The sequence below is a fragment of the Agelaius phoeniceus genome, chromosome 18, assembly GCF_051311805.1.
Source record: "Agelaius phoeniceus isolate bAgePho1 chromosome 18, bAgePho1.hap1, whole genome shotgun sequence".
Lineage (NCBI taxonomy): Eukaryota > Metazoa > Chordata > Aves > Passeriformes > Icteridae > Agelaius > Agelaius phoeniceus.
This window is the reverse complement of record NC_135282.1, coordinates 13,990,819-14,017,748: the sequence shown is the minus strand read 5'-3', so window position 1 is coordinate 14,017,748 and position 26,930 is coordinate 13,990,819. Positions and strand designations below refer to the sequence as shown.

At 57.5% G+C, this 26,930-nt stretch overlaps 1 protein-coding gene and 1 long non-coding RNA gene across 4 annotated transcripts; both read right to left on the bottom strand.

Annotated features, from left to right (window-relative positions):
• Positions 1 to 369: 369 nt before the first annotated feature.
• Positions 370 to 6,378, bottom strand: LOC143695441 (uncharacterized). The gene is made up of 2 exons (XR_013184614.1): positions 3,241 to 6,378; positions 370 to 804 (listed from the first exon to the last, which is right to left on the bottom strand). It is a non-coding gene; the product is annotated as an uncharacterized LOC143695441 (long non-coding RNA).
• Positions 6,379 to 6,785: 407 nt separating this feature from the next.
• SCARF2 (scavenger receptor class F member 2) lies at positions 6,786 to 26,926 on the bottom strand. 3 transcript variants are annotated; one of them, XM_077187680.1, is made up of 12 exons: positions 26,009 to 26,086; positions 20,778 to 20,836; positions 19,857 to 19,899; positions 19,193 to 19,294; positions 18,361 to 18,880; positions 18,045 to 18,263; positions 17,544 to 17,672; positions 15,073 to 15,176; positions 14,866 to 14,983; positions 13,367 to 13,488; positions 9,094 to 9,246; positions 6,786 to 8,783 (listed from the first exon to the last, which is right to left on the bottom strand). In XM_077187680.1, the coding sequence occupies exons 5-12, from the start codon at positions 18,840 to 18,842 to the stop codon at positions 7,579 to 7,581; spliced, it is 2,532 nt and encodes an 843-aa protein (XP_077043795.1). In that variant the 5' UTR covers positions 18,843 to 18,880; positions 19,193 to 19,294; positions 19,857 to 19,899; positions 20,778 to 20,836; positions 26,009 to 26,086; the 3' UTR covers positions 6,786 to 7,578. The 3 variants fall into 3 exon arrangements, with proteins under 3 accessions (XP_077043795.1, XP_054501956.2, XP_077043796.1); XM_054645981.2 differs by lacking the exon at positions 19,857 to 19,899 and having other exon boundaries at positions 26,009 to 26,926; XM_077187681.1 differs by lacking the exons at positions 19,857 to 19,899; positions 20,778 to 20,836 and having other exon boundaries at positions 26,009 to 26,027.
• Positions 26,927 to 26,930: the final 4 nt, after the last annotated feature.

Sequence of the window (26,930 nt, the reverse complement as noted above, 5' to 3'; positions counted from 1 at the left end):
GCTGGAGCCTGAGCCAGGGCTGGAGCCAGGGTTTTCCTGAAGCAGCAACTCCCTGCAGGCCCAGGTCTGGGGGGCTGCTCTACTCAAGGCTGGATCTGTCTCTCCTCAGCCAGCTTGGCTTGGATAGTTTCCTCAAGTCTCCTCCAACTCCTCTTTGGACCCTCTAAGAGCTGCACCAGCCCTCTGGGGTAGGGACTCCAGCAGCAGCCCTCTGACTCCACCCTGTACTGGCTGCATGGTCAGCCACCACACTAGCTTTGCCAACCTGCCTTGCCCCTTCCTTTTTCGGGCCACTTTAACCTTTTGTGGGCCCTCACCTCATCTCCCGGGCAAGGGAAGGGCATGGCTGTGACTGCCAGAGCCTCAGCCTCAGGCTCACCAGATTTATTCCAATTTAAACACTTCAGAGTAAAAGTGTTTCCCCTGCTCTGGCCTCTGGAGCTGAATATCTGAACGGGAATTTCACCCCTGAGCTGCAGCTAAAATAAGACCTGGATCGAGGTGGTCGCTGGCTCTCGGAGGTGCCGGGTGAAGCCTACACGCTCTCCTGCCCGCTGGCTGCTGCTGTAGCTGGGAGACCCAGGGCTCTGGGCTGGGAGGGCAGCGTGCATCATTGGAAACATGGCAGAAAACACGTCCAGGCTTTGGTTGTCTGGGCCAAGCTCCTTTGGGACTCCGAGGAGATGCCGGCAGCCACATGTCCTGAGTGCACATCATTCCTGGGATGTGACATGGATGTTCAGCCAGGGCAAATTCACGTAGGTTGTGGCTCAGAAGCTCAGGAGCATCTCATGTCTTTGCCACCTGCAGAGAGAAGTGTGTCAGGTCTGTTTGAGGTGAGCTGACAGGTCTGTATCACCCCTTGGACAACTCCCTGCCTGAGGAGCCTGGGCAAGGGGCAGGAGCTGCTTCCCCTGGGCCAGCTGGAGAGGCTCCCAGCTGGCTGGTGCAGGTGCTCCCAGGTCACTGCACAGGGCTTCATAAGCAAGGATGATCTCGGATGAGACTGAAGTGTGTGGACTTGGCTGGGAGTTGTGTGCAGGGGCCATGGGCTGCAAGGGGTGAGTGCAAAGCATGTACAGGATGCAAGTGACACAGCAGGCTGCAGGGGACACAAAGGATGCAGCGGGACATAAGAAATTCAGGAAGGATGCAAGGGGTGTAAGGGATGTACAGGATGCTTAAAGGGTCGCAGCAGGCTATTAATAATGCATGCAAGGAAGCTGCAAGGGATTCAGAGAGTGCAACGGGATGTAAGAGTTGCAGTGGGATGTAAAGGATCCACGGGATGCAAGAGATGTAAAGGATATGAGTGTATGTAGGGGTTGCAGCAGCCTGGAGCCAACCCCTTCTATCCCTTGGCTGGGGCTGCCCAGTTGGCCCCCGTGTCCCTCTGAGTCTGCAGCCTGACTTTGGGCAGGGGCAGGGACCCCAGTTCGTGGGTCCTAGGGTCCCCCTTGCTGTGCCCCTGCAGTCACCAGCTGAGCAGGGGACAGCTGCAGGCTGCACTCCCTTCCCCTCAGGATATTTTCGGGGTCTCCAAGCCCCTTAGGGAGACAAAACACCCGTCCCAACGAGGTGGTTGCGGCTTCTCTGCTGCAGACGAGGAGCCCACTCAGCCCCACGCCCCGACCCCCACCCTGCATCCTGTGCAGCTCCACGGGGGGAGCGCGGCCAGCCCCCAGCAGCAGCCAGGGCCGATCATGTGGCTCCTAATGAAATCCAGATCCGGGCAGAGCGATGACATTGAGCAGTGATTTGTGCTCCCACCCAGACTAAACACGGGCAGGCGCGATGTGGCCGGGAGCACAGGCTGGGGATGAGTCAGGTACCCGGAGCCTCTGCCTGACTTCCGCCTGATTTTTCCTCCTCTCCTGCTCAAAACACTTGGATAGAGTGCCCTCGTTCTTTCCCTGCAAAAATATGGATTTTTCCCAAATGATGCTTGCAGATGCTGAAATAAAGGCTCAGGCTCTTGGATTTGCCCAGCGATGGCTCCGTGTGTTAGAATTCCCTTTGCTTTGTGCAGCTCATTGCAGCCAGGGATTAATTGGGATCCTGGGTCACGTAGAAACACTTCCACTGCTCCATGGGTGAGGGGGAGTCTAAAGTGGAGCCGAGTGGGTTTGCAGAGAGTGAGGCCGGGAGGTGCGGCATGCCCCCCCCCCCCCCGCCCCGATGCCTGCAGTGGGGTCCGGCTGCAGCCCCTCCCTGCGCACACCTGAGCGCGCTCCCTGTGCCCGTCGAGCGCACCTTGATGGGAACCCCATCCTCAGGATGGACGGGCGGGGCTGCACAGGGCCCCTGAGCTCTCCATGAGCTGAAGGTACATCCCCACTTTGAAGCCCACGCAATGCATCGCAGCGCAGGACAGGGCAGAGGAGGTGACAAGCCCTGAGTGCCCATCGGTGGGGACAAAATGGCTTTAGAGAGGTCCTGCTTGAAGAGCCTGGAGCTGCTGCTGGGATGGTGCCGGGAGGGGAAGTTCCTGCCAGACATCCTGCTGCCCTGCTTCCCTGCAAGTCCGTGCTGGAGCCCCCTGAAGCCCAGGTCCCCAGGGAAGGACCCAGAAGAGCACTTGTTGGATTCAGCATTACAAAACCTGGTCTGTGGGCACGGTGTTGAGAGGTGCCTGGGTGGCACTGCCATGATGCCAGCAGGGATGGGGCTGGCACCTGGGTGCTGTGGGCAGGCTTAGTCTCACCTCAATGTCCGCACCTTTGGCTCCTGGAGCTTAGCAAAACAGGTAAGTACATAAGTTTTTGTGTATATATACATACTGTGTTTGTGTGTACATAGATATATATTACCGTATACATAAAACTACAGAAGTATATAAATCTATGTTGTAAATGTGGAAGTATATGTACCATGTACTGTGGGAATATCTAGGAGAGTGTAGGTGTCTATATACAAAAATAAATATAGAAATAGAAAAACATTTACTCCTGGAGTATATAGGAGTGCATACAAATACATTTTTTATATGTTATACTTATATATACATATAAATTATATATAATATATTCTCCTATACATTCCAAGAATAAAAAAAATTATAGAATGTATATTGACTTAAAAATGATGTTTATAATATATACACATATTTTTATGTGAGTGCATATACTCCTGGAGTATGTATTTCTATCTATTTTGTGGCATCTTGGGCACGGGGTGCAGAGACAAAGCACTCCCCACCCCTGTGCCCCATTTTGTCATGAGGGAAAAGGCTGCACATACCCACCCAGAGGCTCCACCATCCCAAGGCAAAGCTGCAGGAGCTGGATCAAGGTGTCTGTGCCATGCCAGGGCTGGTGCTGCAGGGTCCCAGAGCCACCAGCCATGCTCACAGGGACCCCTGGGGCACAGGTTTCTCCTTCCTCCTGGATGCTGATGCTGGAGCTGCCATCCTGCAGGAGCACAGGGCCCATCCTTGGCTCTGCAGGTTTGGTGCTACTTGGGTCAGGAGCTGGTGGGTACCAGGACAGCACAACAGCAGCAGCTGATGGCCCGCAGAAGGCTTCTATTTCTTGCCACTGAAACACCACCACAGCCCTCCTCAAACAACAACTGTCCCCAAGAGATGTTGATGAAGTTGCCGATGGCTGTGCTGAGGAATGGGAAGTGATTCTGGCAGTGATGCAGTGACTGCACCTCTTTGAGGTCCCTCCTGGGGTGATCTGTGCAGCCTGGCAGCGGAGAGCCCAGTGCCAGCTGGGTGGTGGCTGCATGAGGACATCACCCATATGGCTTGGGGACATTGCAGTGTCCCCAGTGTGGCCATCCCTGGAGCCAAGTGTCCTGGGGAAGGCAGTCAGGACCCTGCATCCACTTTGTGAGGCAAAGAAGGAAATGGCCATTTCCCCACCTATAGCATAGCCACAGGAAGTGTCAGCTGCATATATATTTATATTCCTATAATTCTGATGGAGCTGCCTAAACTCCTTCACGTCCCCCCATCCAGCATGAAATTCCCTCTGACACTGCCATCCCCCTTCCTAGTGAACACTGAGAGAGAAATTTCCTATATAGTTTTGAGAGCTCTGGGTTGTCTCCTGTGTGCTTCGTTCTCACTGGAGTTTCCCTTCTGGGTTTATTTTTGGTAGGGCCTGAAACAAGAAATGAATTGTTGGCAGCAGGCTGGCTTTCATTGCTGCTCGCTGGCCAAGCCAAAACACGTGCTGTTGTCCAACCCAACAGCTCCTTCTCTACTTTGGGAAATCAGGAGGAAATGGGAGGAAGATCAGTGTTGCAGTGTTGGTGGAGGAGAGGATAAGCCAAAAGTGCCACTGTGCTCCTCTGATCCTATGGATGATATGCTGGTGGAACGGGGGGCTGGTGGCTCCATCACAGCCACTGCCACAACTTCTCCTCATCCATGGCCACCACGTTGTCACCAAAAGCCCTACCTGTCTGTCAGGGAAGGTGGATCCTGCTCTGTCTCTGAGGAAGCAGAACACCTGATTTCTCCACATTATGACTGGGTTCAGCTGGTTTTTCCTTGAGGTCAAAGTTTTCTGCCTGCCCAAAATAGCAGTGAAAAGCAGCTCAGAACAGCAAGTATGTATCATTTCCTGGTGGAACTCACAGCTGCAGGAAAACTGTTTGATGGTTTTCAGCCTCTGCTGATTTGTAAGCCCCTGAACAAGACCTGCTGACTGGTGTCTATCATGAGGAGCTGTCAGTCAGAGGTATCTGACATGCAGTGGTGGGAAGAAAGCCTGCAGGATGCCTGGAACCTGGAAAAGAGATTCATTAGCCCTTCCTGATACCGAGGTGTGACAGTGCCTCATCCACGTCCTTCTCATGGATGGCATCACAGGACATTACAGGAAGATTCTGAACTGTCTGAGCTGGAAGGACCCTGTTGAATAAAACCCTGGAAGCAACAGAGAACTTCATGGTGGACATCAGCTTATTGTTTTTCCTCAGAGCAAGGCAAAGCCCATAGTGGGAGCTGCTGGGAAGGGCACAGGCAGATGTCTGAAGGAAGTGTCCAGATGTGGTCTCCTTGTTCAAGAGGGATGTGAAGAAACTGGAGAGGCCTGGACAAGGAATATCAACATGCTCATGGGGCTGGCACACATTGCATCAGGTGGAGGGGGCAGGGCTGGGCTGGGGGAAGGATTCTGAGAACAGTCAGTGGATAAGATCAGAGAATCACAGAATATCCTGAGTTGAAGGGACCCACAAGGACCATCCAGTGCAGCTCGTGTCCCTGCCCAGACCCCCCAACAATCCCACCCTGTGCATCCCTGGCAGTGCTGTCCAAATGCTCCTGTACCTCTGGCAGCTTTGGGGCCAGGACCATTCCCTGGGGAGCTTGGGCAGTGCCCAGCACCCTCTGGGGGTGTTAGTCCCTGTTAATCAGCCTAAATTTCCTCTAACATAACTTCATGATAAAGTTGAACCCTTCTTGGTGGTGCTGAATGATGTAATGGGGTAAACAGTCACCAGCTGAAGCTTGGAAGATTCAGGTTCAATCTTGGAATAAAATTCCTCTCCAGGAGAGTGCACTTTTATTGCCTGCATTTAAGTCCTTTACTTCTCTTTTACTAACTTATGAGTGGTTATCAATCTGAGTGTCTTGGAAGCTTCTTCAGTTTGTCCAACCACAGCCTCCGTGGTGGAAGGAGGGGCTTGGATGCCATCCCAGGTCTCATGGATTCAGTGTCTCAATTTCTCTATTGATTTTCTCTGTTTTGTATCTGGCGACATTAAGCTCATTCATCCACTCCTTTTTCTGCACTGTGTGATGTCCCAGGACTAGTTTCAGCCACTGTCCTTCATCTTCCCAAATAAAACCTGAAGGAAAGGGGAAAGAGAGTGAAGGAACTTTGAAAGGTGACCAGAAGCCTGTGAAACAATGCTGTGATGTCATTCTTCAGCTTTGTGTTATGTGATGATGCTTCTCCGGACAGTGTGAGGTACTGTGCTGGCTCCAGTTACACAATGCTGAGCCATGCCCAGGTGTGGGCCAGAGCCCCATCCCCTCCTGAGTGCTGTACTGGGCTGGTTGCAGTCCTGGTTCCATGTGGTCTCATCCCATTCTGGTGTTCACCAGCTGCCTCCATCACCTCTGAGATTGCTGTGGTTGACCTTTTGGTCTGGTGGTCTTCTGGGACATCAACCCCCACTGTGGGAACAGGATGGCTCAGTGGTGGGCACCAATGCCCCCAGGTGCCCCGGAAGCAGACAGCCCCAATTCTAGTGTCAGGGAGAGTCCTGCTTAGGAATCTTGGTCAGAAGCTGTATAGGAGAAGCCTCAGCTTCTGGGCTGCCCCTGGGCTTGTCCCAGCCTTGTTCTCTGGCACCATCCTGCCTGGGGCTGTGTGAAGACCCCAAATGCTGACAGAGCTAGCAGGCCCTGGGCAGGGGGTTACTCCCATGCCCCCCCCCCCCCCCCCCCCCCCTTTGTGTCCCAGCACCCTGAGACCCAGGGGTGGGCTCTCTGCTCTCTTGAACCTCAGGGCCTGACCCAGGCTACACTGAGCAGTGTCTGACCACGGGACCAGTAAGCCACTGGGATAACACTGGATACTGGGGAAGGGAAGATCCTCATCTTGTCCTCAGGGCTCATCTCTGATGGCAGGTGAGCATGTGTAGCAGCAGCCCCAGTGGGGACCTGCCTCCCATTTGTCTGCTGCTTGTTACCACCTGCCTGTACTGCTGCAAGGTCATCCATCTCCCCACTGCATCCCACTCAGGACCAGGTAGCACCCAAGCAAGGCTAGGCATGTTGCCCGCCCACGGGAAGGTTGGGGCAGGGATAGATGGCACCCAGCTACAGAAGAAATACATTTTTATTAGGAAAGCGCTCTGCAGAGGTGCCAGGCTCTCTCATACCAAACTAATCCCTCCAACTCCATTGGATGGGATGCAGGAACCCAAAGGGCGTCCACCTCCATCCATAAATAGTGCTTCCTCCTGGCCAGGAGCAGCGCCGCGGCGGAGGGGAGGGAGGGTAGCATCGGTCGAAACCAGCTCGACCCCACTCCGGCATGCACCGGCAGTGGAGAGCTGTGCCTGGAGGGCTCCGGGGCAGGGGAGCTGCTGCCAGCGATGGACGTGGGGCACATCTCTGGCACTGCCCAGGGCACTAAGCAGCAGCTCCCTCCCTCTCCCGTGCTCCACGACCCCGACAGATCGGAGCGGAGCACGGGAAGCGAGCGTCTCGATTACTGCAGAATATACCGTGGGCACGTCTAGTACAACAAGCGCTGCTTATGCGGTCGATAATACTGCTACAAAAAAAAAGGGGGGGGGGGGGATACGCCAGACACGGAGCCCCCCGGGTTGGCGGCCGGGCCGGCTCCTGGCGGTCCCGCCCCGCGCGGGGAGGGCGGGCGAGCTTAGACCCGGGCAGAGAGCAGGAGCAGGGCACAGAGTAAGGGACCGGGTCCTAGGGCAGGGGGACTAAGGAAAAATGGGAGATGAGTGAGGTGGAGGGGGATAAAGGGAGGATCAAGGCTCTTCCAGTGCCCCCAGCCCAGTCCAGGCTCCCACGTTCGCTGGTTGTGCTGGCAAATGTCTTTCTTCCCGGCGTGCGGCCGGTGCGGGGCCGTGCCCGGTTCCCGGTCACTGCACTGCCTGAGCAGGCACAGCAGCTGCCCTGGGGGGCTCCAGGCTAGCTTCCCGGCTCTTCTTCCTGGGAGGCTTCTTAATGGGGGTTTTCTTGGCTGTCTGCTCAGTGGGGAGAGTCTGATCCTGGCCGCTGCCGGCACTTGGCTTCTCCATCCACTTGGGCTCCCCAGCTGCCGTCTCGGCGGCCGCAGGGATCAGTTTTTGCAGATGGGGAGAGGTGGGCAGCAAAGGTTTGCTGGTCTTCTGGCCGCCGGCGGCCGCCGAGCGCTTGGCTTTCTGCGGAGGGGTGGGCTTCTCCCGCTGGGCACTGACCCCGTTCGCCCGGATGCCTCCGTCCCCCTTGTTGAGGCTCTGAGTCTTTTCCTTCAGTTGGGCGGCCAGCTCGGAGGCCAGCTGGGGATGCAGCGGCTCGGAGCGGGGTTTGCTGGTGCCGGGGCTACAAGGAGCATCCCTGGTGTCCCCGGCCCGCCGCTCCGGCTGGAAGGCGCCCATCTTTCGGAAGGCGTTCTGCACCGCCCCGTTGATGGTCTCCATCGGCTCGGAGCCGGCTTTGCTCCTCTGCTTGGGTTTGGAGGGTGACTGCGGCTCCCCGTAGAGACTGGATTTGCCCTCGAGGACGCCGGGCTCCTTCGGTTGCTTCTGCGCTTTCTCCTTGCTCCGGGCGCCGCCCTTGTCCTCTGCTCTGCCCTGCACATGGGCCGACGTCTCGCTCGGACTCCTCTTCCTCTTGGCCAAACCCTGGCCTTGCTCGGGGCTGCCGGACCGGGCGGCCACTTGCTCTGGGGACTGGCTGGGTGCCGGCAGCGAGTTGGACTGGCCAGAGTTGTACCTGCCGTGGATCCAGGAGATTTTGGGCTTTGTGGCTGGGTCTGGAGGACGGGGCTTGGTCCTTTCCGGGGACGGCGGCTTCCCGGGGCTGCGGGGCTCCGCGGTGGCATCCTCTTCCTCCCTGGACTGCTTGGAGAGGCGGGCGACCCTGGCGTAGAGCGCGGCGCCGGCCGACCCCGAGCCACAGGAGGAGCGCTCGCTGTCCGAGGACTTGAGCAGGGGGGTCTCACTGCTGTCGGTCGGGAAGGCTCTGACAGAGCCCGTCTCCTTCAGGAACGTGTATTCTCCTGCTTCCTCCCCGCTGACTGGGGCCACCAGCTTGTCCCCAGGGCTGGCAGGTGTCCCTCTGTCCCTGCTGTCACCCATGCTCTCTGCGGGAAGACAGCACAGCAGTGTTAGGTGGGATGTGCCTGCGGAGGGGAAGGACTGAGATGCTCCTGCAGGAAAGTGTCCTACCAGTCAGGGTCCCAGTCAGAGATATCCTGGCTCTTAACCCTGGAGCATCAAATGCTGGAGGAGGGAGCTCTGAAACCGTATGGGAGGCATGACTGGAACCTGCACTCCTTCCTGGGGCATCAGGTACCAGGGTGACACGGTCCCCACCATGCAAGAGTGATAGCTCTCCATAGAGCAGGCCCCTGGTATTGTCCCTAAAGTCCCCTGGGCATGCACACTGCTCACCTTCATGGGGGACACAGTACACGGGCCCCTCGTCTGTGGTGTCAAAGGAGGAGAAGGAGCCGCGGGATGACCAGGATGGGGAAGGCTGCTCCACCACAGAGGGTGGCTCGATGAAGCTGCAGTTCAGGGTGTTTTCCAGGTCATGATGGGCCACTGTGAGGGCAAGGAACTGTTGTCAGTGTCAGTTCTGCCAAACCCCCCAGTCCCCGCTGCCAGCCAGGAGGGTGGGAAGCTGCACAGCTCCCCACTGCCCAGCTTCCTGCTGGGTGTCAGGGACAGGGACAGCCTCCAAGGCATGGGGACACTTCTTGCTGCACAGTCCCACAAGGTCCCTCAGCCAAGTGTCCACAAAAGCCATCAATCAGCAGTGGTGATGACCAGTATCCCCCATGCTTGCGCTGTGGGCAGCAGAGTCTGTTCAAGCCTCACACTTCCATCTATCTCCATCTCCAGCTGCCCAAATTGAGGATTCACATGGTGGAGGGACAAGTCACCCAAACCCTGCGTCCCACGAGGACTTGGTGACTGTCTTGGTGCTCACCCATGAGCTGCGCAACCCAGCACAGCCACCCTGCAAAGAGGGTCCTGGCACTGTGACTGTCCCCTTCCCAGGGAGAAAATTAGCTGCTGACTTTAATTCCACTAATTCCCACTTCAGCATCACTGTCTGAATTTTCCTTTTTCATGTGCTTTTGCACATGGATTCAGGATGATCAAAGGAAGCCTGCAGCAGAGGGGTGTGCATTTTCCCTATTCTGCCGTTTTTCAATCCCTTTGCCAGCTTCATCCCTCCTGAAGCTGAGTAGGAGCATCCCTCCCTTCACGCCCTGGCACTGCCCCTCTGCCAAGGGGCCACCCACAGAGAAGCAAAGTGGAAGAGAGAAACCACCAGAGGAAAAACTGTGTTAATAAAACAAAATAGAGAAGATGAGCAGTTAGGAGTTGTCTGGGCTGCAGTGCCTTTTTTTCAGCTTGATATTTTTTAAGGCTTTTTTCTGCATAAGCTCATGTCCCAACACATCCTGAGGTGCTTCCCCAGGTGCCCACAGCTTCAGCAGCCTCCTTGGGTACCCACAGAACTGAGGCAGCACCCAGCTGCTCCCAGAGAGCCATGCAGCAGTAGATGCACTTGTCCCCATTGCCTTCCACTGGCTTTTGTCCCCTGGGACAGTGACAGGCCGCCTCCAAAGCAGAGCAGAGGCTTGCTTTGGACGAAGGGCTGCAAAAGGGTGGTCCCAGAGGGTGCTGGGCACTGCCCAGGCTCTCCAGGGAATGGGCACAGCCCCAAGGCTGCCAGAGCTCCAGGACTGTTTGGACAATGCTCTCAGGCACAGGGTGAGACTATTGGCATGTCTGTGCAGGGCCAGGAGCTGCACTGATGATCCCTGTGAGTCCCTCCCAGCTCAGGACAGTCTGTGATTCCATGAAAACCCCATGCACAGAGAGGGTCCCAGCTGTACATGGGTATCGCCAGGTATTTTTAACCTTTGACTGAACATCCCAATTGCATCCCAGTCATGCTGCAACGGCCTGCCTGGACTGTTTGAACCTTGCAGCACATCCCTGATTTACAATAAAATATCTTTTAGTGTAATTGTGATGCCCACTGGAATGTTTATCCTTTACTAGGGAATCTGGCTTCAGACATGTAGGGCTGTTAAAATGACAGCAGTACTACACACTCACCCATGCATAGTTGGGCTTCTTAGAGCAAGGAGAAACAAAAACCCAAGCAGAGATATTTAAAGAGCAAATGGCCCAGAGAGGGGGAGGCAGCAGCTCCAACATGGCTTTCCTTGTAATAAAAACCAAAAAGAGAAAATTAAAAGCAGCCGTCTGGAAGCAGATGAAGGGAGATGCTTCCTGAGAGGAGGCGTGCCGAGGGCTGGGACTCACAGCCACGAGGCGACTCCAGGACTGCAGGGAGACCCATGACACAGCCAGATTATAAAATAAGGATATGTAGTGCACCTGGAAGCTTTGGGAGGCTTGGGGTCTCCAGCATGGTTGCCAGGGAGTTTTCTTCCCTGGCTGTTGGGGCTGAGAGAAATGTGGATGCTTCCCACATATCTCTACCTGTCACTGCTCCCCAAAATCTCCCAGAGCCACAGCATCAGGATAACAACGCCAGCCCTGCCTGCACAGTGGCCAGTTGGTCTCAAGACTGGGATGAGGCAGAGAACAGCAGCAGAAGAACCATGAGAGAGGGATCCCAGGGTCCTCCTGGCCATCCCCTCCCACTCATCCCAAGCTCCCCATGATCGGCATCACTCTTGGAGCTGGTGAGCTTTGCTGCTTGGGGAGGACACATGGTGGGGTGCTGGGCTCAGGTTAGCCCTGGCATCTTCAGGGTGACGTGAGCAAATCCCACACACAAGGGTCCACAAACGCTTGCCCTATGGCTGCTGGTGCGAGCCCAGGGTGGCCCTGCAGGCTGACAGCTCAGGTGCAATCCCTGGGGAGATGGTGTGGATCCAAAACTGGTGCCAAGGCTGGGGAGCAGTTTTGAGGGAGGACCCTGAGGCTCCAGGCACCCAATGAGCTCTAGTGGGGCTTCAAGACCTGCAGTCCCACCTGGGAATGTTCTGCTATGAGTAGGCTTGTGCTCACTGGTGTTTGAGCCCAGAAGAGAAAACCCACCTGGTGTCAGCAAACACATGGCCAGGACTGTGGGCAGATCCAGAGTGACCACTGCCTGGGCCAGCCAGCACCAGTTTCACTGTGACATCCCCACAAGGTCCTGAGCACCTCCAGCACTGGCTTGACCCTTGGGATGGGGTACTTCAGTAACCCTGGGACCCCCCTGCTGGGGCAGGACCAGCATGGGGAACAAATGGCCTCTGCAGGTGTTGTGGCTTCCACAGCACCACGTGCGGTCATGATGTGGCAGCCTGGTCACTGGGCATCAGGGGGGCAGCTACTACAGGCAACCCAACAGAGCACTGTCACCCTGGGGTCCCCAGACCCTGTGGGGGCTGGAGGCACTGCCAGACATGTGTCAGTGGGACTGGGAGCTGCTGGAGCCCACATGGACTCCACTGTGCCAGATAACACAAGGCAAGTTCTGACCAAAGCCTTTCCCTCCAGGGAGATGCCAACTCTCAGCTCCATGACAGACTCCAGGAACAGCCCCAGCCCTGCTGGGACCTGAGACCATCCTAAGCACCCTCAGCCTTTCCTTGGGCTGCTGCTGCCCTGTGCACACAGAGCAGCTGGACTGCTGCCAGCTGCCTGCAGGCAGCCCCCCTCACCCTCACTGCACACAGGCACCCTCTGTCCTCCCCCAGCCCTTTCCTGGCCCCTTGCACAAACACAGCCTCTATGAACCTCTGTTATCCTTGCAGCAGGAATGTTTCTTGGGCCCTAGCACACCCTGCTCCAGGTAGGGCTTTGCTGTGCCCCTCGTGGCGAGGGGTTATCCCCCCAGCTTGGGTGCTGAAGTAGTGCCTGGTGTGCTGGGATGGGGGTCACCTCTGTGTCCTGCCTGGGATGAGGGATTTAGCCTCAGGCTGAGCCACTGTGTGCCAGGATGTGGCCCCAGGGAGGGGCTGGGCTCAGGAAGGGGGCTGGGGTTGAAACGCATCCCAGCACAGGGCAGGGATTGCTGCCTTCACACAAAGTTTAGTTAATGGGGTTGCAGCAGATCCCCAGCTCCCCATGCTAGGAAGAGTTGCAAGGAGAGTTCAGAGTACAAGGGACAGCATTCCCCAGCTGCTGGGATGCAGGGGGTCCCCAACAGCCCTGACAGTGCCAGATCAGGGGCTCTGCCAGATATGAACAGCTCGCTACAACCCAGTTCTGTGCCTGGGCAGAGTGTGAAGCTCAACCCAAATCTCTGCCCCTCCATCCTCAACTCTGCTGCACATGGCAGGAGGGAGGGCATCTGCCCAGATGCTCTGGCTCCTGGGGTTACTTCAGGATCAAAGCACTAACAAGGCATCTTGCTGCGTAACAGAGACCATTCCTCTCCAGGGGAACCTCAGGAGAATAAACCCAAAACTACTCAGCAGAGCTCTAGAACCAGGTACAGCCTTTGCATCCTCACAAAGCAAAATGTGCTTGGACATCCAGAAGCTGCAGACAGAAAGGGCTGAGCTCCTGCGAGCTCACACCAACCACTGAAATGCTCCCAGGGATCTGTGTGTCCTTGCCACTGCCCTGCCATGCTCACCACCCTGTCTTGGGGCTGCAAAGGCTGCTCTGAGCCACACGTGCTTCCCTGACAGGAGTAAAACCTGGCTCTCTGCACCTTCCCCAAACCCCAGCGCCTTACCCATGACCTTGGGCAGCTTCTGGCGGCGCAGGGGGATGCGTGGGAGCTTCATCCCAATCCGGCTGAACCGCCCACACAAACGTCTTGGAGGCTTCTTGGCTGCTGCTTGGTCCTGGCTGGAGCTGCAGAAAAGGTAATGGCACTATCAGAGGCACTGCTCCCCTCCTGGGGTGGGGACAGCCTTCATGGGCAACAGAGACAGGCAGCAGCTCAGGGATGCTGCAAGTGCAAAGCGGTTTTGGAGTGATAAAGGGGTGGATGAAAAGCAGGAGTGTGCCCAGGCTGAAGGAGTTGAGGACCCACAGAGGCTGCTGCCAGCCCCAGGAACCAGCTTGCATCACACCAGGACGTCGAGCAGTGCCAGGGAAGGGTGGGAAGATTGGATCCAACCACGGCCATTGGCAGTGCAGCCCCAAAATACCTGCAATGTCTGGTCAAGACCCCAAACCTTAAAAAAAAAATCATCCCAACCCAAAGCCAAACGTGTGGCTTCTCTTTATTTGCTCTATGGTTTTGAAGCCTCTTGGGGCCACATTTTCGAGCAATGTTCCGCAGCTACAGGAGTGAGTGGCTTTGTGAGTTGACTCAAGGGAACCTGCAAGGAACCACTCTGGGACAGCTCCATGGGTCACCCAGTAGTCTGAGGACATTGTGGTCTGGGCACCCTGGGAGAGAGGAAACTGTCTGGAGCCACTTCCCCTCTCCCTGGGCCATTCCTCACCTGATGGGTTTGTGCTTTATCTGCAGGATCATTACCTGCAGCCAGCAGGCTCTCCAAACCAGCTGTGCCTGGCTGGGATTGAGCTTGCAGAGCTGCAAGGGGAAGCTTCTGGAAAATTCCTGTGCAGTGGCTGGTGGCACAAGGGGGTTTTCTCTACATCTGGAGGAGTTCCAACAGTCCCCTCATCTCTTGCTGAGCAGCACAAACCTTTCCCCCCGCCTTGAGTCTGTCCCCACTCCTATTATCATGGTAGGATGTTAACCTGGTGCTTCTAAAATGCTGTCAGCATCCCGACCTTGCTGCAGGAACCCATCCTCCCAGCTCTGATCATCCATCCCCATGTGGGACAGTCAGCATCCCCCCTGTCCCCTAGGCCTCATCCCTTGGCCCAGGTATTTGTTCTGAAGGTTTTGGCCGTGTTGTGTAGCCCTTGCTGTATTTCAGGGCCCGCTTTGCAGGTCAGCTCCAGACCCTAGTGACTGGAGGGGACTTGGCAGGTGTCCGTGAAATGATGGCCCACGAGAGAGAAACAAAGTCAGAGCAGGAGGGTGTTCCCCTGTAAGGGCTCACCCTGAGTCCCTCCATCAGCCCTGATGATGCAGCAGGACTGCTCAGACCCTTGTACCCATGTGGTGTCATGTGAGCAGCACAGTTCTGCCTCAGTTTCCCTGCACAACCACTGTCCCAGCATGGGCTCTGCATCCCCCTGTCAATCCCAGGACCCACTGATGTTCCACATTCCCAACCTGCAGAGATCCCTCCTGGCCCCGGCACTCACCCGCTGGCTTCGTCCTTCTTGCGGCACACGCAGCAGCAGCAGAGCAGGGAGAGCAGGAGGATGAGCAGCAGTGCCAGGAGGGCCCCTGCCCCGATCACCCCCATCCTCTGGTTGGCCTCTGCAAGGCAGACCCGTGGCTCAGTCCGGGGCCAGCGTGTGGCAGAGCCCAGCCCGTGGCAGAGCCCAGCCCCAGTGCCTGGCACTCACCCATGTGGCAGGCACCCGTCAGGGGGTCGCAGGCGCCATCGTGGCAGCCGCAGACTTCGGCACAGTTGGCTCCGTAGCGTCCAGGAGGGCAAGTCAGGTTACAGCTGGAGGGAAGGGCTGGATGAGAGTAGTGCATCCCCCACCCCAGGCACAACAGCGGGAGCCACCTGGCTGCCAGCTTCTCCCAAACCCTCCATGTTCCAGGGAGCACGCCTCCAGCTTGCTCCGACACAGCTCCTCCACACCCTGGGGGAACCCTTAATCCACAGGGATCAGGAGCCCATCACCCATGCAATGGCTTTGCCTCATCACTCAAGGGATTTGGCCCAGCTGGATCTCAGACACTCTTACTGCTCTCTGCATGTCACTTCACCATTAGACACAGTAATTAGGAAAGGTCATCAACCCAGCAGTCACATCTAAAGATACCCTGATGTCACTCACTCACAGGGATTTCAGCTCAGCTCAATGGTGATGTGGCCACGACACTCCAAGCCCCACCCCACACCAAGCCAGGCAAAGCCACAGTGGCCACAAGCTGGGAAAGTGCCCAGATTGACATTTTTTTTGCCTCCAAGAAGGAAAAACAACAAAGCAGCCCTAAGACCCTTCCAGTTTGGTTATGCCTGGTGCCAAATCTCCACTGCTGGTAAAATGACTTCCTGATGGTGTCATGGAGATGATGGGGACAAGCATAAATGGGCACCGATCTACAAGTCTCAAGGGCTTGAGCATGGAAAACGTGGTGTCAGCAGATCCATCCCAACCTGTCTCCCCAGCCATGGGCCAAGTACCGCAGAGCAGGACCCAGCTGGAGCTGGGACATGTTGGCAGTGTTGCTGGGCACCAAATCCTCTGCCAGCTGCATCCCAGCTGGAGTGGCTGCAGCTGGACGGAGCCAGTGGGCCCCAGCCCAAACCCACTCCCCTGGGGACACAGCTGCCCCCAGCCCTGGGCACCATGCCCCAAGGCTGCTCAGCCCATTTCACACTCCAACAACTTGCAAAGTGCCACCTTGGCCAAGCCTGGTGCCTGCTGTGTGCCTGTCATGTGCCAGTTGTGCACCTGTCATGTGCCTGCCAGGATGGGTGCTGAGCTCCTGTGTCTGCTGTGCTGCACAGGGCAGCTAAAGCAGCAGAACAGGAGCAGGAATAGTCCCCCAGCAAGGCCAAACCTCTCACCCCACCACTTGGCCCCACAGTTCTGCCCCAGGCTGAGATTTTGGGAGAGCAGAGGAGGGTGATTTTTTTCCAGGAGAGTCCTGATACTTCTGGGAAAGACAGAGAAGATAAAGCACTTTGTGAACACAAAAATATTTTAGCAGCTGCTCCTTTAGCATGCTCCTGACACAGAGCTGAGAGGACATGTTGTATGGCAAGGATGTTGCTTTTGCCTTCATTGCAGAAATCCCCTTTTTAGCAAAATTGTACCCTGCTGACAAAAACATTGGTTTGGATATAGTCGCAGGGATTTGCCTGAGCACCCAGAACGTTCCTGAGCCTGCCTGACTGCACCACTTGGCACAGCCCAGCTCAAGGTTCCAGCACCAAGGCTGCATCCTGAGCATCCCCCATCCCCACCTTCCCAGTGCTGTGCCAGGGTCTCAGAACAGGTTAATCCACACTCTGCCCTCTGGCACTGTGCTGAAAGCATCACCACACCCCCCTGAGACCCTCTCACCTCTGCCTTTGCTACCAAAGGTGGCCATGATGCCCAGGCTGGGCATCCTAAACTGGTGCCAGTGTCCAGCAACTGTTCCAGCACCACAGGTAGTTGTCAAAGCCCCAGCACACCACCCCCCAAAATGCAAATGCTCTCTGTTCTTATGCCTTGAGTGAAATGCCAGCATGGGCAAGATGCCAGCTCTAAATCCCCATCCTCACTGTCACCCTCTGTTAATTACTGGGAAAACCTGAGCACCACGCAGCAGGACCTGGGGGAGCTGTCTGCATGTCCCAGCTGGGTGGAAAATGCTTTCCTCATCTTTTCACACAACATTTCACTCCCATGCTGGGAAAAACTACCCGAGGATGAAGACCCTCGATGGCCCTTGTGCCCCTGGAGTGGGGGAAGGAGAAGCCTGGGGAAGACCCCAGCCAGAGGCAGAGCTTTAAGTGGGAGCCCCCCAGGAATGTCATCCCTGTGAGGCTGTTTGTAATTCTGTGATGTGGTTTTCTCTCTGTTTTTGGACAGAAATTCCACCCTTGACTTGAAAAACCCCAACAAACCACCACTTTTTGTTGATTTGTTTTTGCCAAACAGGCCTTTTCTAAAGCACAACACCCCTTGCTGCTCTGTGAGCTTGTCCTTCCCCCTCTGCTCACCAATCATCCCAGCTATTGCCCAAGAGTGCTTCTGCTGCAGGAAACCTCTCAGCTGGCAATAGCATAGGGCACAAGGGGGCAGGAGGTGCCTGAGCATCACCTGTGCCATGAGGTGCCCCCAAGCAAGCTCACCAGTGCCTCACTTACTATGTGCCATGGGAGCCGGGGTGGCAGAGGCACTGCCCAGTCTCGAAGTGGCACTGGCCATTGACGCAGTCGCTGCAGACGAAGGCGCAGTTCTCCCCATATGTCCCGTTCCGGCACTTGGTTTCACACCTGGGAGGGATGAGGGCAAGAGGCTGGAGCACCTGGGGACCTCCAGCATCCCTCCACATGCACGGAGACGGGGCTGTATATCACTGTGTTGGCTTGTGGTTTCTGAAGCCAGGAGAGGGGTACAGGGATGGACTGAGCCCACTGACACAGCCATGGAACTGGAGGGAGTCTGCGAGACCCCTGCCTATGCCCCTCGGACCCTGGATGGGTCAGTGGGGCTCAGCTCTCAAGCTGGGATGCTCTTCTGCAAACTACTGTGCCCAGGATCGGTTCAAGGGCTGCAAAACCCTTCAGTGACCCTGTTCCCTGGGAGAATCAGGGAAGTCAGGCACTGCTCTCCCAGAACCCAGTGCTGCACTCAGCTGCACTCACCGGTCTCCGATCCAGCCCGGATTGCAGTGGGAGCATTTGCCATTGATGTGATTGCAGGTGTGGCCATCCTTGCAGGGGGGACAGAGCTTTTCGCAGCCCTCTCCATAGAAGCCAGGTGAGCAGGGCTGGTCGCACTTGGTGCCATTCCAGCCCGCCTCACACGTCAGGCAGCGCCCATCGGCCACGGTGCACGGCTGCAGGCTCTTGCACTGCCCACACCTGCAACGAGGGGAACCCATCACCCAGCACAGCCCAAATCCTCCTGCTGTCACCTCCCACCGGTGCCGGATCAGAGCTAGCAGGGATGGCCACTCACCGCCTCCTGCAGCCCTGGCCGTAGAAGCCGGCCGGACACGGCTCGCGGCAGTACTTGCCCCGGTAGCCCGGCTCGCAGGTGCAGGTCCCGTCCACCTGGTTGCACTTGCCCTTGTAGCACTGGCAGTAGCGGTCGCAGCGAGGCCCGAAGGTCCTCTCCCGGCACTGGCAGCGCCCTGTGAACTGCTCACAGGGCGAGTTGTTGCAGGAGCACTGGTTGTTGCAGCCACGGCCCCACCAGCCAGGCTGGCACAGGCAGTTGCCTGTCTGCTGGTCACACTGGGAGTTGTGGCTGCAGTAGCAGGAGCTGGAGCACTGTGGGCCCCACCAGTTTGGCTCGCAGGTGCATTTGCCCGTCTTCTGGTCGCACTTGCCGTGCTTGCAGAGGCAGATGTTCTCGCACTTGGGGCCCCAGCGGTTGAGGTTGCAGGTGCATTGGCCCGTCACATCCTCGCACTGCCCATTGGGATGGCAGGTGCACATTTCCTTGCAGTCGGGACCCCAGAACTGCCGGGGGCACTCTGGGGGGAGAGCCATCAGCCTCAGCACTGCCCACAGGGACAGCCCCATGCCAGGCACCAACGGAGACCTCCAGTCCCCCAAGCACCTCTTGACCACAGTCCTCCCTCTCCTCCCCCCAGCGCACCGGATCTAAGAGGAGACCCCGGCAAGAGGACAATGCCCTGGGAAACAGAGCCAGGGGACAGGCAAGGGCAGAGCTAGAGCATTCACAGTTCCATCCCTGATGATCTGCTCTGGAAAGTCACCCCAGGATGAGCCAGGTCCACCCCGGTGAACCCCCTGAGGACACAAAGGCACCCGCCAGTACTCACTGGTGTCGCAGTTGGCACCAAAGTAGCCGTGGCGGCAGCGGCACTCGCCAGGCCTGACGCATACCTCGTTCTCCTTGCAGGTGAAGTTCCCCTCGCACACGGCTGTACAGATGGACAGACAGCAGCCATGAGTACCAGTGTTTGTGCCCTAAAGCCCCCCAGGCCCCCCCAGAGCAGAAAAAGGGCTGTGCAGTGACCCTCTGAGTGCTGCTGAGCTGCGGCACTGTGCCATCCTGGCAAGCCCCTTTGCAGAAAAATTCCACCAGCCTTCTGCCACCCAGCTCAGCTCCATCTCTGCCACCCAGAGAGGATGCCACCCGTCCTAGCCACCAGTCTCCTGCCACCCAGCCAAGCCATGTCCCTGCCAGAGGCTGCACCCAATGGTGTCCCAGCTCAGCTCCGCATTGCTAGAGGGGAGAAGGGGACACAGAGTAGAGGGGTTGTGGGCACTGTCATCCCAGCACTGCCTCTCCCATGTGGCCACTTGCCCCCAAAGGCCACCAGCCCCTCTCCCGCTGAGGGGATCTCATGCTGAGACCAATGCCTGGAGCCAGCCAAGCACAGGATGTGGTGCAGGCAGCACTCGCAGATCCCACACCATCCTGGACAAGCTTCCTTAGGCACTGGGACAGGGAGAGACAACCACCCATCCCAGCCACCTTACCTGGGAGTTGTTAGACCTACGGTGATGGATATTATAGAAATCCCTAAAATAGACAGATTACACAGGTTAGGAGCAGTGAGTCTAAAGGTTAGAGCAGGTTTGGGGGCAGGAGATGAGAACAGCTCACTGTGGGACCATCCTCCCCCAATTGTCCTGCCAGATCCTGTCCTTCTCCCCTCCAAACAGGCACATCCCGTTCCCGACACATGCAGTGAGTGGTTACAGGGCTCATGCACAGTGGGTTAGTCGGTTATGAGTGCTTTGGTCCCAGCTGCAAAGTGCCACCTCCAGTTCTCCTGGGGTGGGGGAGCCCCAGAGCAGCTGCCTCCATTGTGGTGGCAATGCAGGGAATGATGCTCCCAGGGTTTCATGCTGAGCATCCATGCTGGGCTCACTGTGGCCCCCAGTAAAGAGCTATGACACCTTTTAGGGCCCCAGCCCAAGCTCAGTGGTCTTTGGCAGCCCCAGCAGCCTCTTCCCTCAGGGGAGGGCCACAAGAGACCACGTGCTTGGTGTGGGCAGCTTTGGCTTCACTGCTGGCTTTGGCTCAGGTCCCCATGCTGCTGCAGCATCTGTGAGGAATCTCAGTCCCATCCCTGCAGCTGCACCTTCACCCTGGAGGACACTTCACTGTCCCTTAGGACCCCGAGCAGCACCCCCAAGTCCTCAGACCCAGAGCTGGCTGGTAAGGAAAGAAACCCCCACAGCTCTGTGACTCCTGACACTGGGGCTGAGCACCCATTCCATCCACATGGTGTTGGCCTGGGGCACTGCAGGGAGACAGGACTCTGGCTGCAGGGCTCCAGGACAGGGAGTCCCAGCCACAGGACACATCAAGGTGGCCCCTGACAGTGGTGGTGAGGCCAGGAGGGCTCAGTGAAGGATGGCCAGAGCCCAATGAAGCAAAATGCTGGTGTTTACCTATTAAACACTCGCTCCCTTGTTGCCTCCATCCCTGGCAGCACACGAGAACTGAGGAGCTGCAGGGATAAAAAAAAAAGCATCACAAATAGTTACAACCCTCAGAAAGTCCTGGCCCTTCCCAAAAACCCGCCAGGAGCACTGAAGCCATGATAGTAAGAGATCCTGCTGGGAGTTTCTGCACCTCCAAAGGGGAAGGAGAGCTCTTGGCTCCTCCTCCAGCACACAGAGAGTTAATGGATCTGCTGGGGGATCCCATGGATGCCCAACCAGCCATTAAGGTGATGCTAGGACTAAGAATAGGACCAGTTTTTCCCATTAATGAGTGATGAAAAAGCAAAAGTCATGTGTGCAACCTCCACAATAAAAAAAATCCAAAGATCCTCCCCCACCCCCCACCCCAGAAAAAAAAAAAAAAAAGAAAAAAAGAAAAAAGGGAAGGTTCTAAATGTCCCAAGGGAAAACATGACTTGAATTGCAGGCTAGTGCTTTGTGGCCTGGGGATGGAATCCCAAAGGCAGGTTGGAACCACCTGGCTGGAATAGCTGGAACACAGCCAGCTCCCAGGGAATGTCCCTATGTAGAAGCAGGGGGAGGCCAACTGCAGGCAGCTGGAATGTGTCCCTGAGCTCTTGAGAGTCCTGGAGTGCCATCACCTCCAGGGACTACCAGGCACAGGAACATCAGGCAGGACATTTTTGGCACAAGCTTGACGAGGATGGGGGCTCAGACCCACTCAGAGGCTCAGCCAGGGATGCTCAGCTCTCGGCTGGGAAGGGACACGTGGAGACATCTCACCCACACTTTGTCAAAACCCCCCCCCGGGCAAATGTTTGGGGGCTCATGATGCTGCAATTGGGGGTGGGGAGTACACTCCCCACGATCCCACAGAAATCTCTGTTCATCCCTGGAGCCACCCACTCATCCTTGGGGTGACCCACACCGCCTGGTCCCACAGGGAGGGAGCGATGCTGGAGGGTCGCTAACGGCCCCGGCCGATGCCGCAGTCAAGGAAAACTTCACCCGGGCTGGGCTGGCGCTGCAGCCTGGAATGCATCTGGCTTTTTCTTTTTTCTTTTTTTTCACCCTTTTCCTCTTTACTTGTAACAAATGCAGAAGAGGAGGAGACAGCGAGGAAGTATTCGCTCGAACGCAGCGCAGTCACAGGACCCCGTCTGGCTGCCAGACCGCCTCATCCTGGGGCCGGGCGGGAGCTGCCAGCGGCGCCTCGGCCCGAGCGGCCCCGGGGCCGCAGCCCCGCCCGGCCCCGCCGGCAGCACCGGGTCCCCCTCGTCGGGGCGGACAGTGAAAAGTTGGAAGGGAGGCAGAAAAGAACCACAAAAATGATTCAAGGCCTGGAAAAAATGCCTTGCAGCCGAAGCCCAAAATAGCTCCATCTCTGCAGCCTGTGGAAGCAGCCCCAAGATGCTGCAATGGCAGCGGCACAAACACCCCCCCCCCCCATAGGGACCCTTGAGCTCTGCCCCCGCCGAGCATGCAAGGGGTTAATGCATGGGATTAATGGCAATGGGGGGTCAACCACCAAATCACTTCCCTGAGGGCAGGCCAGAGTCAAGGTCCTTCTCTGCAAAAGGCTTCGGGCTGTGCCCCCCAAAAGTCTTTGCCAGCTATGCTGGGATACTCAAGCAGAGGTGGAAAAGGGACCATGGTGCTCTTGCCCTCCCATGGCATGGCCAAAGCCTCACTGTTGCACCTGGGGTTGCTTTCACCAGTCCATCCTTTAGAAATTCAGTTTGGTGGCTTTTAGAATGAAATCATCACAGGTTTACCAGAGAAAACCCTTCCACCTTGGAAACCTGCCTCCAACAGCTCAGCCTGGCCACCAAAATGGGCATCACCTGAAATGTGCCAAAAAATATCCTTTGTGATGAGCTGATGGTGGGGAGCTGGGAGTTATTGGGACACGGTGGCAGGAGGGGAAAACTTCTGCCATGAGATGGAGGAGGTGAGCAACACCACAACCACTCCCAGCTGGGAGCCAGCCCACCGCCTCACAGGATTTGGGCTTATCTGTTCCCTGATAGCTAATCTCTCCTTCCCTGTGCCTGCTGATGGCCTCCCACACCCTGCTCAGCACCCATGTCATTTATCAGCAGCTTTGACAACAAATAAACTTGCTCCTGTGGCAAGGAGAGGTAGCCAGGATGTGACACTGGAAAACCATTTCTCCCAGTGGGGTACACAGACTGGTCCCAGCACAGCCAGCCCACAGAGGGTCAGTGCTGGCCGCAGGTCACCAATGCTCATCAGGGTGCAGGACTAAAAGGTGTTTCATGGCCTCAGCTCCTTGACAAAGGGCTTGTTCCACATGGCCCTTGACCACTGGAAAAGGATAACTGAGAGATGTGTTTAAAAGCTCGTTCCTGACCCACACGGACATGGCACTGCAAACATCCATTCTGCAAATACTTTTTTTCCTTCAAAGCACTACAAATGCTGAGAAAAAAAACAATGAAAAGCTGCCTCTGAGCTGTGGCCAGGGCTTGAGACCTCAGCTGATGTGGAGGAAAAGGAGTGGGCTGTGTGCAGAGCTGGAGCTGTCACCTGCAGGGACAAGTCCTCCACGCCAGGCTTGCCCCTGCCCCATAGCCATGTCCTGCTCATGCTGAGCATCACTGGGATCTCAGCTAATGATCCCAGGCTTTTCACAAAGGTAGAATATTTTTCTTGTGGATTAGTATCCTACACTGCTCCTGGAAATCACTTTGCCAATGGCTACAGAGAGGCCTCTGAGGCAGGAGGAGTGGCTCCTCAATCAGACCAAGCAATGAGGAGCACTGAACAATGAGGAGCAGGCTCACATCCCTGGAAGCAGGAACAAGACTCTGGGGCTCAGCTGGGAGCTGCTGCATGTGGTCCCATGTGAGACTACCCAGCTCAACCCAGTGGATGGACCTGCAAAGGAGCCCTGCAGACACCCAGCATAATCCTGGTGCTCAGAGAACCACTGGCACCCTCCCCATGCCCAGTGTTTCTCCATCCCCGCCCTACTGCTCCTTCCAAGCATTACCCCAGTGCTCATCTTCCTCTGTGCCACCCAGCTGGCATACAGTGTTCCTGGGATAACTGGGTCCCAGGCACTGGCACTCCCCAGCTGATGCCAGCTGCAGCTCCCTGACACCAGCCTCAGGGTGCAGACAGACAGACAGATCCCCAGGGCAGGCAGGAATAGGATCATGAGCATAAATAGAAACCCTTTGGGCAGAGAAATAAAATTAAAGACCAAAGGAAAAGAAAGTGTTAGCAAGAGAGCAGGACAGGGTCAAAGCAGTTGTCCAGGCTGTCACCACTGGCACCTTTGGTCATAGCAATGGGAAACCAGTTATAAAAGAACTTCAAATTTAAGGATAAGTTGAATTTAGAACACAAAACCCCAAAGAGCCCCAAATATGGTCTTTTCTTCTGCCCTAAATTATTCCTTGAATTTCTACTTGGGATCCAGGTCCCAAGAAGTCACACAATCCTGAGCCCTCTGAAACCCGTGGTGGCATCTCCACAGGATGTCTGGAGGGGCTTTGCAGAGGTAAGGGTCCAACAAGCTCCAACAGCCTTGGGTGGAGGACATTGGGACCTCCTCCCAAAGCCACCTCCAGTCCCACTGCCCCTGGCCTCAGGATCTGCAGCATCAGGGCCTTGGGGCCACTGGGGTGGGATTGGATGGTAACGTATGGAGAGTCCTCCATGTGCACTATACACAGCAATGATGGGGGTGGGTGCCGAGTGAGTGGATGGAGAGGGAAGAAGGGTTTGCAGAAGGGTGAGGGATAGAAAATGATGCAAACTTCATCTGAGCTTCCTAGGGACTGTCTCTTTTCCATCACCCCAGCCCCTAGGCTGCCTGCAGGCCCCAGTCCTGCCAGAAGATGGACACAACCAATCTGTCCCACTCAACATCCAGTGCCTCTTTCATAGCCATGGCACCCACGGGTGGCACAGTGAGTGAGTCCGAGGCCTGTGGTGCTGGTTCCACACTTCCCCCACCTTCACCCCGTGGGGATGAGGGGTCCTTCTGCATGGGGAGAAGCCAGGCACCCCACCCCCAGCACGTGGGGCAGCATACAAGGAACAAGGTGGGGACACTACTCAAGTTCCCTCGGCCACCCCAAGATGCAGTGGCAGCTTTGCGGTGCAGATCATGTCCCCGAGGAGGGACGGCTCCCTGCTGTCAAGGAGCAGCACCGGTGGGAGCTACGGCTGCTCTGGCTCATGTAATGCCTCCTTAGGAAACTCCGGCTGTAATTTGAGGAGGGGGCACCAGCGCCCTGTAGCCCTGCTGAATGGAGCCATTATGCGGCCCCTCTTGCTTGAAGCACATGTTTTCCTTGTGGACTCGTCTGACCTCACAGGCGAGATGTAAAGGTGCATTTATGGCCTGGGCCCCCCATCAAGCACAGGGGATCCAGCTCTCCCAGGCGGGAGGCAGTGACTGTGGGCTGTCTCCCCTCTTGCTGGAGCCAGCCTGGCCCGGGAGCCTGGGCACACCAAGCCTGAATGTTGCAGAGCAGCTCAGCTGAGGTGATGCTGCTCTGTAAAGGGACCTGTGGGACACGGAGACCAGTGGGAGCCGGGAGAAGCCAGTGCCATCTCCCGAGACCCTGCCCCCAGCCCGGCAGGCAGAATATGACCCCGGGACAGCTAGACAATGCCAGCACCCACTTTCTGAAGCCAAACACGACGGTCTTGGGGCTGCCAGCTCCACAATCCCCAGCAGCCTGGGACAGCTTCACCATGATACCCGGAGCATCCTGTATCCCACCAGCCCAGGGTCAGCAGTGCAACCCGATTCCCGGAGACACCCGAGACCGGCTCCCCAGCGCAGATCCTGCCCCAGGGATGCAGGATTGCCCTCCGTCCCTCTCACGACTCCATCCCCAGAGACACCCAAACCCAGCTCCGTACAACAGAACCGGCCCCGGGCATCCAGGACTGGCTCCAGGGGCATCCAGGACCGGTTCCCCGCAGCCCCCCGCGGATCAGGACCAGCCCCCACGTCCCTGCCCCGCTCGGGCTCAGCTCCTCACGCTCTCCCCGCTGCCGGCTCCCCCCGCCTCAGCCGCGCACAGGACGGACTTTGTCTTGGAAGGCGCCCAGCGCCGCGGCTGCCCGGGATGGGGGATGGACCGGCGAGCCCGTCCCGTCCCGTCCCGTAGCCCCGGCCCGGCGCTGGGGGTCCCGTCCCGCCCCGCACACCTGCCCGCCCCCGCTCCTACCCGGCGGCCCTGCAGACGTTCCTGCCGCGGGGGCTCAGCTCCTGGGCGGCTCCGCGGCTCAGCACCGACAGCAGCAGCAGCGGCAGCAGCGCGGCTCCGGCCCGGGCGCGGCGGGGCGGCCGCAGCCCACGGGCCGCCATCAGCGGCGGAGCGCCGGGGCCCAGCCGGAGCCGGCACAGCCCAGCCAGGGCCGGGCGCTGCCCTCCCGCCCGCTGCCGCTGCCGCTCCCCGCCCGCCCCGGTCCCCGCCGGTCCCCGCTGCCGCTCGGCGGGCGGAAGCCGCGCTGCGATCGCTTCGCCGCCGCCTCCCCCGCGCCCCTCTCTGCGGCGGCGGGAGGGGCTCCGCCGCCAGCCAGGAAATTCCGCATTGGTTCCCCTGACGGCGGGCCAGGCTCCGGGGGCCGCCGCCGCCGCCGCCCCGGCCCCGGGCAGCGCCGCCCCGACGGCCCCGAGAGGCTCCACCGGGTGGGCAGCGCCGCTGAAATCGGGGAGGGTCCCCGAGGGGGAATGGGAGGATGCGGAGTCCTGGCTTCCAGCGCAGCCCGGGGGTCCTGCAGCTCCCGGGAGTCCTGGGAGTCCCGTGGCTCGGGGTGTGGATGGCCCGCGAGCCGGTAGCACCGGGGGTCGGCTGTCACGGCGGTTTGGAAGCCGCAGAGCCTCGGGAGTCTCCAGCAGTCTGGTGGTCTCCGGGGTCTGGGTCTCCCGGGATCCAGCAGCTCCAGGGGTTCGACAGCTGTTGGTGTCCCAGAGCTCCGGGTTTTGATTGTCCCGGGGGTCCGGCAGTCCCAGGCTCTGGCTGTATCTGGAATCCGGCAGCCCGAGATGCACAACAGCCCTGAGATCTATCTGACCTGTGGTTCCAGTAGCTCCAGGGGTCCAACAGTCCTGGGTGCCCAAAGACCCCAGGGTCAGCCTGTCCTGGC

Excerpts from the sequence above, each read along its gene's own strand:
- SCARF2 (XM_054645981.2), bottom strand. The coding sequence starts at position 26,148 with ATGGCGGCCCGTGGGCTGCGGCCGCCCCGCCGCGCCCGGGCCGGAGCC. Across the intron at positions 20,837-26,008 it reads AACGTCTGCAGGGCCGCCGG|CTCCTCAGTTCTCGTGTGCT; the intron begins GTAGGAGCGGGG and ends TTATCCCTGCAG. Across the intron at positions 9,247-13,366 it reads GAAGCTGCCCAAGGTCATGG|TGGCCCATCATGACCTGGAA; the intron begins GTAAGGCGCTGG and ends TTGCCCTCACAG.